Source organism: Lagopus leucura, unplaced genomic scaffold, assembly GCF_019238085.1.
Source record: "Lagopus leucura isolate 7727_CA_CO unplaced genomic scaffold, USGS_WTPT01 Super-Scaffold_100016, whole genome shotgun sequence".
NCBI lineage: Eukaryota > Metazoa > Chordata > Aves > Galliformes > Phasianidae > Lagopus > Lagopus leucura.
Window position 1 is genome coordinate 8,713,050 of NW_024962270.1, and position 12,856 is coordinate 8,725,905.

General features: G+C 46.9%; 1 protein-coding gene across 1 annotated transcript in view; it reads left to right on the plus strand.

Annotated features, from left to right (window-relative positions):
• Window positions 1-12,856, plus strand: part of GABRA3 (gamma-aminobutyric acid type A receptor subunit alpha3) — a 66,366-nt gene that overhangs the window by 40,348 nt on the left and 13,162 nt on the right. The window contains exons 4-6 of the mRNA XM_042876499.1: window positions 1,365-1,432; window positions 4,021-4,241; window positions 12,365-12,447. Coding sequence (XP_042732433.1) covers window positions 1,365-1,432; window positions 4,021-4,241; window positions 12,365-12,447 — 372 coding nt within the window. The remainder of the gene's footprint in view (window positions 1-1,364; window positions 1,433-4,020; window positions 4,242-12,364; window positions 12,448-12,856) is intronic.

A 12,856-nucleotide genomic window follows, 5' to 3' on the forward strand; every position in this document is an offset into this window, starting at 1 on the left:
CAGCCACAGGCTGTGTCAGATGCTCGCCAGCCATAATAACTAAAGACATGTATATGTATAGTTGAGCCATTAAGGAGAAAACCCTGACAGAATGCATTATCTTATTTTTGGATACAAAACTTTGAAGCACAAAGCTAAGCTTCATAATACAGCAAAATAACTGTCAGAGGATGGAAGGATTTCCATAGCTGAGCTGAGCAATGGGCCATCCAGGCTACCTTCAAAGCTGTTGCAGTAGCCACAATGGGACACTACAGATAAATATATATAATAAAGCTCTTACTTGTGGTTCTAAATTGATTCTTCCATTGGGAAAGTAGCTCCCAGCCAGCGCTGTACAAAAGGAGCACAACTGCATGATCTATCCCTAAAGCAGAAAGGATTTATGTTAGCATAGTGCTGAACTCATCTCATTCATCATTTTCCAGTATAACCCAGTGGGCAGAGAGCATAGCGATGTGAATCCAGAATGTCACCCACTCGCTGTGCCTTGTTTTCCCTGCAAAATGGGACAGCAGCAGAGATTTGATTTAGCAAACAAGCCAAGATTGCAATGAAGGCAGTCAAAATGAGAGCAATGTGTGTGCTGCTTGGCGTGCACGATGCCTGCTGCTGGCCCTGTTCTGGGCAGCACTTCAGTTCTTCTCGACCTGGAGGCACACGAGTAATGCTGCCCCAAGTCTTGCTGCTCCAAGAAGGAACTGAGGCAATGGGCAGTGTCTGGAGCTCAGCATCCACGAGGGCAGCACACTGGGGTGCAGCTGTTTGTGTGATGCATGGGGACAGCAGCTTTGCAGGAGCAGTTGCTCGTCAGGAGAACAGCAAGCACGGTGTGAGAAAAAAGGCAATCCGAATATTGATTCTTTTTATGTACAGACAAGCCTGAAGCTGTAACAAAACCCAGGTTTCCTAAAACTGGTAGAACATTCCTCGGCTGTTTATCAGGCTGGGAGGCACAAAGGGATTGCAGATTAAAAGGCATTTCAGCACATACCTCTATATTGAAAATGGATCTGTACTGTGTTGTGTATTGAGTAGCTGCCTGCGTTTCGTAAACACACAGCATCAGGCTGTGTGGGACAAACTCATCTTGGTGTAACTGGAGAGCAGCGGAGCTGCTTAGAGATGGTTTTGCTCAATTGCAACTGATAAAGGCAGCTATTGTGCTGGATGCAGTAGGGACTGTGGTGCCAGTTCACCAAGGGCTTTGCCAGGGTGGCATCTGCCATGAAAACACACCACACCAAAACTCAACCTCCTTCTTGGACAATGAACTCTATAATATAATTGCTTTTTCCTCTTTCTTTCTTTGTGTTTTTTGTTTTTTGTTTTTGTTTTTTGTTTTGTTTTTTGTTTTTTTCCAGACAGTGTAACTGAAGTCAAGACAGATATTTACGTGACAAGTTTTGGCCCCGTCTCAGACACAGACATGGTAAGTGCCACTGGGAAGCTGCCTGACAGGGGAGGGTTGCTTGGTCCTGGGAGAAGGGAGGACACTCAGACCTGGCCTTTGTGGATGACAGTGCCAGGGGAGGATGGATTCCTCCAACAAACAGTCCCCAATGCTTGAACCAGAAAGGAAGCAAAGCAGAAAAAAGAAAAAGAGTGAACTGACTGCAGTATTTTGACATGTTCAGGGAAAATTATTAATGAAAAGGCCTGAGGTCTGAATCTAGGCTTGTATTCCCACATCAGTTTGTCTTCTAATTAAAGCAGGACTGTGGAGCATAATTAATGGTGAGCTTTCTCAACAGCGCTTCTTGCAGCCTGGGCTCCATGTGCGCCCCGCTGCACAGGAGCTGCCTGGCCATGGCTGCTCAGCATTTCAGGCTGCCACGTGAGGACATCCCATAAGGCTGGGACCCTTCTGCAGATGGGATCTGACTACTGGGTCCAGATGATGGGAAGTGCTGGGCTTGGAGAGAGCCGTTGCCTTCTCCAGTTGGGCCAAGCAATGTCCTCCAGCCTCGTGTAGCCCCTCCGAAGAGGGGAAAGTTTAATTTTCTGTGCTCACATGGTTGTGAGCATTTCTTTGGCTGCCTCGCCAACAGTCTGGTGGAGAACTAAGTCTCTCTGCAGTGCTAGCTCCACCACATAGCCCCATGTGGCTTTGAAAAGATCAATTCTTCTGGGGTGAAAAGTTAACTTAATGTTGAGTATGAATCTCATCTGAGTTCTCTCCATTTCTCTCACTATCCTGCTGCAGCAGACCCATAATACATTCAGCAATCTTAGCCTGTGGGGAGTATCTGATAATTACTTCCAAGGTGGAGCATATTTGATTAAGGGAGCGCGTATAATGAACTGTGAAGAAGAAATTTGAGGTATTGAAAAGAGGAAGGTATTCTCCGTGATGTGATTTGACAAAATGGATTTAAAATTAGAGAGACAGTTAAAGAATAATAAATTATTTCCCCCGCGCATGCTTTGGTTCCTTGTATTTTACAAATGCGTGGCAAATGTGTTTGAGCGTGCCGTTCTGGTGTTAAATGCTCACAGGGATGTGTGAGAAAAACCCCATCTCCCCTGGAAGCGTGGGGAGAGCCCCTTCCTCCGCAGGGGTTCCTTTCATCTCAGGAGCGGGGAAGTCCCTCCCTCCCAGCTCACTCTGCCCGATGAGCTGGCTCCGTCCCTCCCACAGCCATTACTCATCGCGATGGAAAGCTGCTCTTGTGCATCGTGATGCAGACACAGACTGTAATTATGATGATGGAGGAGAGGCAGGTAGAGCTGCTGTGCAGCGCGGAGGACAGCAGCTGGTAACGAAATGCGGAGGAGGACGTGTGTGCCTTCTCCAGGAGATGCTCTGAGGGACTTCTTGTCTCATTTTCAGTTTGGTTGGGAAAGAAGGGGCTGATGGGACCTGACATACGCCCAAATCGTCAGTAGTGACCTCCTGCAGCTTGGCCTTAGTCCCTGGGAAATTTGGAAGGAAAAAAAAATAAGTAATTTCATGCTGTGGATGGAATCAGGAGAAGGACTCAGTCGTCATGTGCTCAGTTACTTCTATAAGGTAGAGAACATGCCATAAAGCTAGTGTGTTCGTTGGAAGGAATGACCTGGAAATGATGCTCTTGTGGAAAGAAGGATAAAAAAGAGGGAAAGAATATCCACATGGTATCTCTTTTCTTTGGGAGTGTTTCCTTAGCTTTAATAGGGATGAAGGTTTCTAAATAAGATAGGTTTTATCCCAATAAGTACTTTACCAAACCTACCTCCTATGGCTGGATACAGACTCATTCATTTGGACTAATGATTTTACTGAACTTAGGACCACTAAGGGCAGGTTGTTGTCTGTGGAGGGGCAAAATATCCCCTATGAGTAAGAGCCATGGGACCAAAGGGTTCACTCTTTCTCTCTTCATATTTGAACAGAACGGCTCTGTAGCCAAGGAGCGAGGCTGAATTTATTTACTGAGATGCTTTTGCTTAGCTTCCATCTGCTGCAAAACCTGTAGGTATTTCTGTGACCTATAAGAAAGTGACGTGCAGCAGCTTTTAAATGCTGCTGAGAAGAGCTGCAGGAAAGAAATCACTCACAATGATAAGTTTAGTTGGTTCTGCAGCCTCCAGGAGCCCATAAATAAAGTCTATGAAACTGCAGTGGCAGGGGAAGAACAGCTGGGGCAGATTTTCCAAAGGCCCCTTCTCTCCCTGAAAACCTTGGGAACTAATGAGATCCTTTGTTAGCAGGACGAGGCGGGTGTCACAGAGGTGAGCAGTGCAGCAGCTCATGCTGAGGGAATCAGGCAGTTCCCTTGAGTTCTACAAGCCCAGAAAGGGCACGACGTGGCATGGCTCAGAGGAATGGCAGCCCATGTGCAAGTGCCACATACTATAGTCATTTTGCCTTGGGGTCACCACTGAGCTGTAGGGTTTCTGATGCTCTGGTCTGACTTGTGGCTGTCTGACAGGCTTGTAGATGACCAATGGTCCCCCAGCTTGTATCACTGACTGTGAAGTATTAGAAGTGTTGACAGAAAAGGGTAAGACTCACTTTTCTATCCTTTCTCCACAAAGGAATACACCATTGATGTCTTTTTCCGGCAATCCTGGAGAGACGAGAGGCTGAAGTTCGATGGTCCCATGAAGATCCTTCCTCTGAACAACCTGCTGGCAAGCAAGATCTGGACTCCTGATACCTTCTTCCACAATGGGAAGAAATCTGTTGCCCACAACATGACAACACCCAACAAGCTGCTGCGCCTGGTGGATAATGGCACGCTCCTGTACACGATGAGGTGAGTTCGTGGCTCTGGGCCAGGGTATTTCAGGTACACATGCAAGCTATTACGGGACCAAAGGGTATGTAACAACTGTGTGGACTCCTGCTGGCTGTTAGCATAGCAGAGCTGCTATCCCTACTATCCTTATTTCTTAGCTTTGTAGCATCACTGGTCCTCCAGCACATTTGTGCAAGTAGCTTTTTTCTCATCATTCAAGTAGACTTTTTTCTTTTCTGTGATGAGGTGAGAGTATTTAATTCTATAGCTTGAGGAATTTCTTTGCCACTGTGGTTATTTTTGTTCCTGATCTCTGATGGGATATGAAGTCAGGATTTTGGTAATGGTAGGAAACATTAGGAGGGGAGAATTAGATATTCTCCAGCAGCTTGAGAACACATTTGAATTCGTTCAGCATATTACCCCAGAGCCCTGTGGGGTTTGCTTGTGAGAACAGGGGTTTTCTTCCTACTTCGCGGAATCCAAAATCCCAACCTGTCTAGTCAGTGATCATCTCTAGGAAAAAATCACCAGCTTTTAAAAAATGGTCTCCTGCAGAAGTCACAGTCACAGGGCAGCCAAGTGCAGCATGAGTCCACAGACTGCCTCATTCTGCTGTGAGCTCCAGCAATGGGGCCTTCCTTCCGCAAATGGGGGGTTGCTGGGAACCATGCTCTGCATCCCTCAAGAACAGGTCTGGTACGTACACTTATCACAGACTGCGACAGGTGGAGGTTGAGTTAAGTATGTGTTCATTCTTGTTGAGAGGTTCCTGTATGCTTGATAGCTATTCACCCATGTAAGTAATGTTTGCCACCTTGGAATGATGTGCTAATCCACTTTCCAAGGTAAATAGACCTGTAAGTGAAGCAGCAAGCTACTCATAGATGCACAAAAATGGTACTGAGGTGTTTACGGAAAGGTGTACATTTTTGTCTTAAAAAATTATTTCCTCTGCCTCCACCTTCAAGCCAATCCAGTCTAGTAACATGCTTCTCTGTGGGTTTGGTTGGCTGAGATGCTGTACTTCACCTCTGCTTTTAAGAACCAGATAGGATTTCATCTCTTCATAGCTGCGCTGGCTGCTGATCTACAATGTCAGCAAGTTTTACAGCCTACATTGATAAACAATGCTCTGCTTTTGTGCAGCAGCTCTCAGATATGAGCTAATCCCACCAGTGCCCGGGGGGTTTGGGTCTCTGAACATCAGGGATCTCATGTTACCAAGGCAGATGGGGTAAATGAAGAGAGAAGCCCAATTTGACTTGAGGGCTCAGTTCTGTTCTTGGCTGTCTGACCTGCATGTGGATGACTAACACTCCCCCAGTTTGTATCACTGTCTGACTGTACAGTATTAGAGGAGCTACTGGCATAAGGCAGAAAAAAGACCCAATTTCAAGGTTTTTATATCACTTCACTTGTTCTTTATTCAGCAAACAACCATTACCTTCAGCAAGTTTTGTGTGACAGAAGAAAGTATTGAATTTGCTCTTCCGTTTGCGGCTGGGCAGATGCCAGCATCACGAGGCTTTTGGGAATGAGCTTCTTGAAGGAAGCGGAGTCACAGGGGCTTTTAAGTAAATTCAGCACATTCTTCAGCTTAGCCCATTCTCATGGAAGGAGGGATGATGAAGGAAGTGTCACCTTTGTGTCTGCTCTTGTCCATCTTAAGTATACGTCTGTGCAAGGTGAAGACCCCACTCAAGTGAGGACCAGATATCTTATCACACACTGTATTGCCCATCACTGAGAACCATAGTGCATGTGGACCTCCTGCTGTCAGGATAGACAAGCTGGGCTGTCAGGGCTGCATGCTGCCTCTGGCCCAGGCAGCCCCTTCCAGGTTTGGTCAAGACTGGAACTTTGCCATGCAGTTTGACTCCTGAGACACATCCTTTACCTTGTACCAGGCAATATCCTTGAGGGATCAGCTCTGCTGATGTGCAATTAAAGATGTGTCTCTTGCTATTTATCCTGCTGTGAAAGCCAACTTCTCTTAGTCAAGGCTTACATTTATGGATGAAGTTGCTCTGGTGGAAGAGAACATCTGACACATGCATCCAGCAAAATTACACCTGAGTGACAATATTTATAACTCCCAGAGAGAGCCTCTTTGTCACTGATCTGAGCTTTGAGGAGTCACACACCCACTGTAGCTGGGCATCTAGAAACTGCCCTTAGTTCCACAATGGGAACACAGCCCACAGCACAGCCTCCTCACAGATCAGTACAGTGCCACAGTGCAGACATCTGATCCCTGGCTCAGGCTTGGCACCGGGGTGATGAGATGACCTTTGTGATCACAGCACAAAATTGTGTTTCTCTATTCCCTTCCTTCTGGCTGCTGAGCCATGGACAGGGTTACTGATTCCTCAGCCTCTTCCCCGTTGCTCCGGCTGCCTTCGAGGGAGTAGGAAACACAGCCTTACCATGTAGCCCTGCCTCTGCTGTCTTGTTTCTGGAGCTCCTACACGATCTGAGTAGCTCACAAAGCCCAGCTAGGGCCTCAAAGCACTGGTGTCAGAGCTGAGTGCAGCAAACCAGGGATTGTGCATGGATTTACATAAGGCACAGACAAAAACTCAGCTACTGCAGCAATCTCTGGATGTAATCTCTGCCTCAAATTGTGTGGGGCACATTGATAATGTTCTGGTTCTTCCTGGCCTTGAAACATGAAAACGGAGAAAGCTTGATGCTGTGCTGAAGGGATTCAACTGTGTGAATCCAGGCTTTAAAGAGCTCTTCTGCTCTTCAGAGGGGCTGTCACAGTGGCATGTGGAGGCTTTGTACTTATTGTCAGAGTGTTTCCCAGACAATATGTGCTCAAGTTATGCACTCACAGGATGTTTTCTTTAACTGTTGGGCTGACGCATTCAGCTGTGTGCCTCAGGAACCTGTATTGCTAAAGGCAACGTGCACCTGGAAAGGAGAAGTGAAACCTTGGGTGAATTAGGGGCAGAGCAGGAGGGAAAGCAAGGCACAAAGGTGTGCAGGGCACATGCAGTCCTGCTGAGCCGTGGCCCTGGATAACAAGCCCCACACCTCACTGCAACATGCTTAGGACTGGTGACACCCAGTCTGCTGTTTGAAGTCGCAGGGTCTTGCAGGGTCACTCCCAGCCAAGCCTTTGTGTTGTCTTTACTGTCTTTACTCCACATGATGGAAGTGCAACCATAATTCTTTGCCAGAGAAGCAGCTCAGACACTACAGAACCAGCTCCTGTGGGCATTTTGGACTATTTGACAGCTCTCTGGCTTCATCCCTCCTTGGCCTTAGCTGTAGACAACAGCACAAACAGATGCAAGCAGACCAATGCACACAACTGATTAGATGGGCTGAGGTTTGCAGAGCCAGTTTGAAGCTTTTCCCTTCCAGACTGTTTCCAGAGTGGATCCAAAATAAAAAAACCGACCTATTTTTCAGGCTTGGTTTTCTGCAGGCTGTCCCAAGAGGGAGAGATCTTCAGAGATCACCTCATCTCCCTGCATTGCTGCCATCACGGGCTGAAATCTCTGGGGGCTGCAGAGTGAATTTGGTGTTTTTCTATCTAGCACAAGGATTCCAGTAGCAACATGGCTTTCAAACTCAAACCCCAGCAATTAAACCTAACCTAGATTTGAGCACAGCCCAAGCCATGAACCACCTATCTGTCCTGACTGTGGTTATTAATGACTCTCCTGGAGGAGAAATCAGGACAAAACTCAAGCAATATCCTCAGCATAAACAAAGTTGGCTTTGCTGTGCAGGGTGCCGTCATGTTTTTGTGCCACGCGTACACCGAAGGATTATTACATTTTGCGTCCCAGAAATTGGACCACTGCTCTCGCTCATCCTGCAGCACAAGGCAGGTAACGACAGGGGCTCTAATGACACATCAAAGGCTTTGCTAAGCTGCCGGTAACCATGAGAACACAGCTGAAGAGGTCTGTTGTACTGCCAGCCCTGGGAGAGGTATGTTTAGCTTGACTCATGCTTCTTGCCATTGTGTTGAGCAGTTCAAAGGGCTTCCCGTGACTTTAAAGAGGAAAACATGGCTTCTCACTGGGTGTTCCATTTTTGGTGCTGCTGTGGCAACAAAGCAGAGGGAAAACACGAGGGGTCTGCAGTTCTATTTCCAGACGGTTCTGAGCAAGTTATTGCTTGTGGCTGGGACAGAAGAGCCAAAGGATACACCAGCTGGAGGACGTGGTTGCTGGCAGTCCGGCTATTTTTCACTTTCTGGTTAGGCTTTGTGATGGCATTTCAAGGCTCAGATGTCCAGACCTGAACCTGAGTGATGAAGCAAAGCTCTGTGGCAAGCTGGTACAGGGTCAGGGGCAAAGATGAGGCTTTCTGCAAAAAACTGTTCTACCCAAATACTGCAGATGCAGTGGTAATCGTCTGGGAAGTGAGATACATTCCTCTTAGTCTGACATTTTGACGTTTCATTAGGCAGAGCATATGGTGCTGAGGAGTCTTCTTCCAGCAACAAGAGGTGGCAGGAAAGGCTGGGGGGGAGGGGGCGGGATGTGGGCACTCTGCTAAGCAGTGATTGATGCCTCAGCTCACCTAAATACTGCTGCTAATTAGTGCTGTGAAAGATGAGCGTGTGCTGGAGCGGGCATGGTGAAGGGGGGTGAAGGATAGCCAAGGGGCGCAGAGGGGTGGGAAGGAGTGAGCAGTGCCCATGGGGTGGTGGAACAGAGCTTCTCAGGGCGCTGGTGCACATGGGGCAAAGGCAGAGGCTTCAGGCCAAGGAGATTATCTGAGAACAGGAATGATGCACTCCTTTTCCCTTCAGCAAGCATTGTCTGCGAACGTGCTGACTTCAGGCTAGCTGAAATTGCTGAACCAGACTCATCTCACTGGGATGATACGGTGTTTTCCTTTTTATTTAATTTCAGGAGACTTAAAAACCCTCCTCCAATTGTGGGCGGTGAAGGTGGAAGATTAGGTTGCTTTTTCAGTAGTTTGTTGATGGATTTATTGTATTTTGTTTTTTCTTACTGACTCAGCTATTAAAACACACTTCAGATGTAAAATGTGATCGCTGTTTTCCCACACAACTAAAGTCATCTAGCACTGTCATAAAGTTGTCTCCTTCCCTTGACAACAGTTGCTTATGTTGGCTGTGGTCTGGATTGGGCAGCAGGGTATGGCCAAGGCCAACTTGTGCCCAGATCTACTGCTGCCTGGCCCCCTCTGAGACTCTTTCTGGCTGTTCTGAATGGCACTCAGCCACTGGACTCATAATCTGTGGTCCTTTGAGTTAGTGTTCAGCCTTATCCATAGCCATGGATCACAGCCAAATTCTCATCCAGTACAGTGGATGAAAAAGGCCATTCTGCTTTTGGGGGATTCAGGACACATCAGAAGTAAAGCGCTGAGCAGGAAGAAAAGTCCTTTGGAAAAGCTGGCTTTGGGAACACCCAGTTAAGAGCCTTTTGAAATAATAAAGCAATTGGTGAAGCCAAAGAAGTATCAGGAGGGTTAAAAGGAAAAGTCTTGTGTGGCCTCCTGAGGGAGACAGGTGGAATGCTAAATTTTGTGCATCAGCATTTCCTTTATGCAAGTGACAATGACAAATAGTAGAAGCAAAAAGTCCTGTGCAGTTGGAAAGGAAACAGAAAGAATGGAGTGATAAAGCTAGTGAGGACATGCTTGCAAGCAATGAAGCTCTCCATCTTCAAGCTGGCACATTTCACGAGAAACAGAATGAGAGGAGCAGAATGACACAAGCAATGTGTGTCTAACCCACAGCTTGCTACCAGGTTTTTATACCTGCTTCATGAAGTCTTAATTTTCATCCAGATTGCAAAAAAAGAGACATTAAAGTGAAGGAGCAGTTTGTTGGTAGCATTATTTGGGTCCTCAGAAGGAAATCATTGCACCACTGTGCTCATACGCTTGTCAAGAGCTCTGAATTTGCCTGGGTTTTGTACTTCACCATAAACATCCACTTGTCTCCTCTATTGGTTGTGGAGTCTACCTGCACAGCTACACTAAACCTATGACTACTTGGCCAGAGTATGCAGCCTTGCATCAACCATGGTTGGGCTGAGAGCCCAACATCTCTGTAAGGGTGTATGGGGCCATGTCCCACTGATGCTCAGTTAGCTGAGAACTGCTTACCAGAATTGAGCCTGCCCTGACTGTGGGAGATGCTGTTTGTATGGTTAATTCTGGGGTGGATGTGCCCGTTGGAGACAGGACAGTAGTACCTGGCACTGAAAAACAGCAGAAATGAGCGTTTACTTGTGTTGAATTACAGAACAGAGAGGTACCATTGACCTACTCTGGGGAGAGATGCAGAAGGTCACAGGAAACCACTTTCTTCACCTGTTTCCTTTGCCATGTCATACAAGACTAAGATGTAGACTGCAATGGGGCCATGTGCCTGTCCTTGCAGAGCTCTCCTAAGGATGGATTTACTGGATTTTATAACCATTGTGAGTGCTTCTGGGGCTCCTGTTCATGCACTTTGGCCACCCTACTCCAGCGAAATTGTGGCAGCTTCCAGCTCTGCTCCTCCACCTCTTTAGTGCCTCTGCTGGGGATGCCAGCTTCTGCATATCCTCTAAAAGCAGCAAGTGAGAATGTAAATGGGTCCAAAATCAGGTTCCTTCCTTCACCCAGCAGAGCAAACTTCATAGCTGTCAGGGTGTTTCCATGGTACAACAGCCAAAGTGAAGCAGCTCTGCTCACTGCTGCTTCATCCCTGGCACAGAGCTCACTCCTGCCTGTCATCTGCCACGTGCAGTCATCATCACCACAGCTTCTGTCCTCACTGAGTAGTCCTGGAGCCCCACTGGCCCCAGACCACTTTCCCTCTGCTTGGTTTCCCCACAAAGGTGCCTAAAGTTCTGGGAAGTGTTTGCTTCTGTCCAACAAAATACTTCAATGCCAACTTTAGAAAGTAATCCTAATTTATTTTTTTTTCTAGAATCATCGATGAAAACAACTGCTCTTCACTTTCCCTTTCTTTTTCTCTCTTTTAAAAAAAGTTTTTTTTTTCTTCTTTCTTTGTCTTTATTTCTTGCAGGCAAAATCTGCACCCCTTATTTTTTCTAGGGTTCGAGCCTCAACATTTTCTGTGGAAGGTAACCCCAGCATTTTCTTTTTCTTAGAAGACCATTTTGCAGCTAAAGGAATATGTCTTGCTGGAATATTTCCATTGTGCCTCTTGACCTGAGTTTTCCACAGGCAACCTTTACCCTTCAGGCTGTGCACTTGTCCTTTGAATCCTTCTCTTGCTTCTGTAAGAGGCTGCTTTTTCTGAGACATCAGAAGTGGGTCTTTTTTAGACCAAACTGTACCACTAAAGAAGATGGTATTAGAAGTCTCCTGGGAAATCATCTGTTCTGGCTCTCCCTCCTAGTCTGCAGGCTTTTTAATACTTCAAGACGGAAGAGTTTGGAGCTTCCTTTTTTAGAGCCCTTTATAATGGATCCTTTCATGCCTGGCCCTGTGTTCTGCAGCGTGCTGTGATGATGGCTGCACCACCCTTGTGAGGCTGTTTCCTGACAGGGCATCCTGCTGGGAAATGATGGACGCCTAAAGAGCACAAGTTGTCCTGCAGTCTCACAACAGCCCCAGGATGCATGATTCTGCATCTGCTGTGTGCATCTTCTACAGTGCCACCACCACTGTTTGGGGACATGAGCTCTGGTGCCCCAAGTGCATGTGGCTCTGATTTTGTTCGGTGTACCTGAAGCACACTGTGGCTTCACTGAATAATCTGAGCTCTCAGCTTCTTCCAGGCCACTGGGAAGAAAAAGCCATGTTAGTTGTCCCTGGGAAGCAATTTCCCTCTGTTTCCCAGCATGGTCCGTAAGATATCCCCTGGCACCAGGCATTAATGAGCTCCATGTGCACAGTTCATAAGCAAACAAAAGTCCTGGGCTTTGGCAGATTTTCTGATTGCACTGAGTAGATAAACTCAGTCAGTAGGGCTGAGTTCAAAATATGAAATGTGGCCAGCTTGGTGTGCCTGCTGCTCTCAGCAGCTGATGGCCTTCTGCCCAGAGACCCTTAGGTTAGTGACCACATCGAGGCCTTTGTTACCTCTGATGGATGCAGCGTAAAGATGTCATGGCAGAAGGGCCAGGTGGGATCCACTGCAGCCTGGTATTTCTGATCATGCCTTGTGTTCTGTCTTGTAGGCTAACCATTCATGCAGAGTGCCCCATGCACCTGGAGGACTTCCCAATGGATGTGCACGCTTGCCCGCTGAAATTTGGGAGCTGTAAGTACCTTGATCAGTCTTTATAAGCAGGTGGCTTCAGAAGAAGAACTATCCATCACCTGGCCAGTGCCTTCCAGTGTTTTAGACATGGTGTTATTAGTTACAGAACAGTTGATGAAGGGAACACAACCAAAAATTTGTTTCTGGTATGTTGCACAAAATTCCTGTTGTCATCAGAAATGAGCAAGGAACATCGTCAGGCAGCCTGCTCTCAACTGAAGAGCAGGCAGACTAGGAGTCTGAGTCCCAAAACCAACCAAGTCTTGATTTAGGGAAGATTTGCAGTCTGTTGATCACATAAAGGTTGCTCCGAGGCTTAAGACTAGCAACTGCTCATCTGCTTGACAAATTATTATCTCTGTGGCTCCTCTGGGTATTTTTGACTGATTTCTCCTCTGAACGTTTGGAG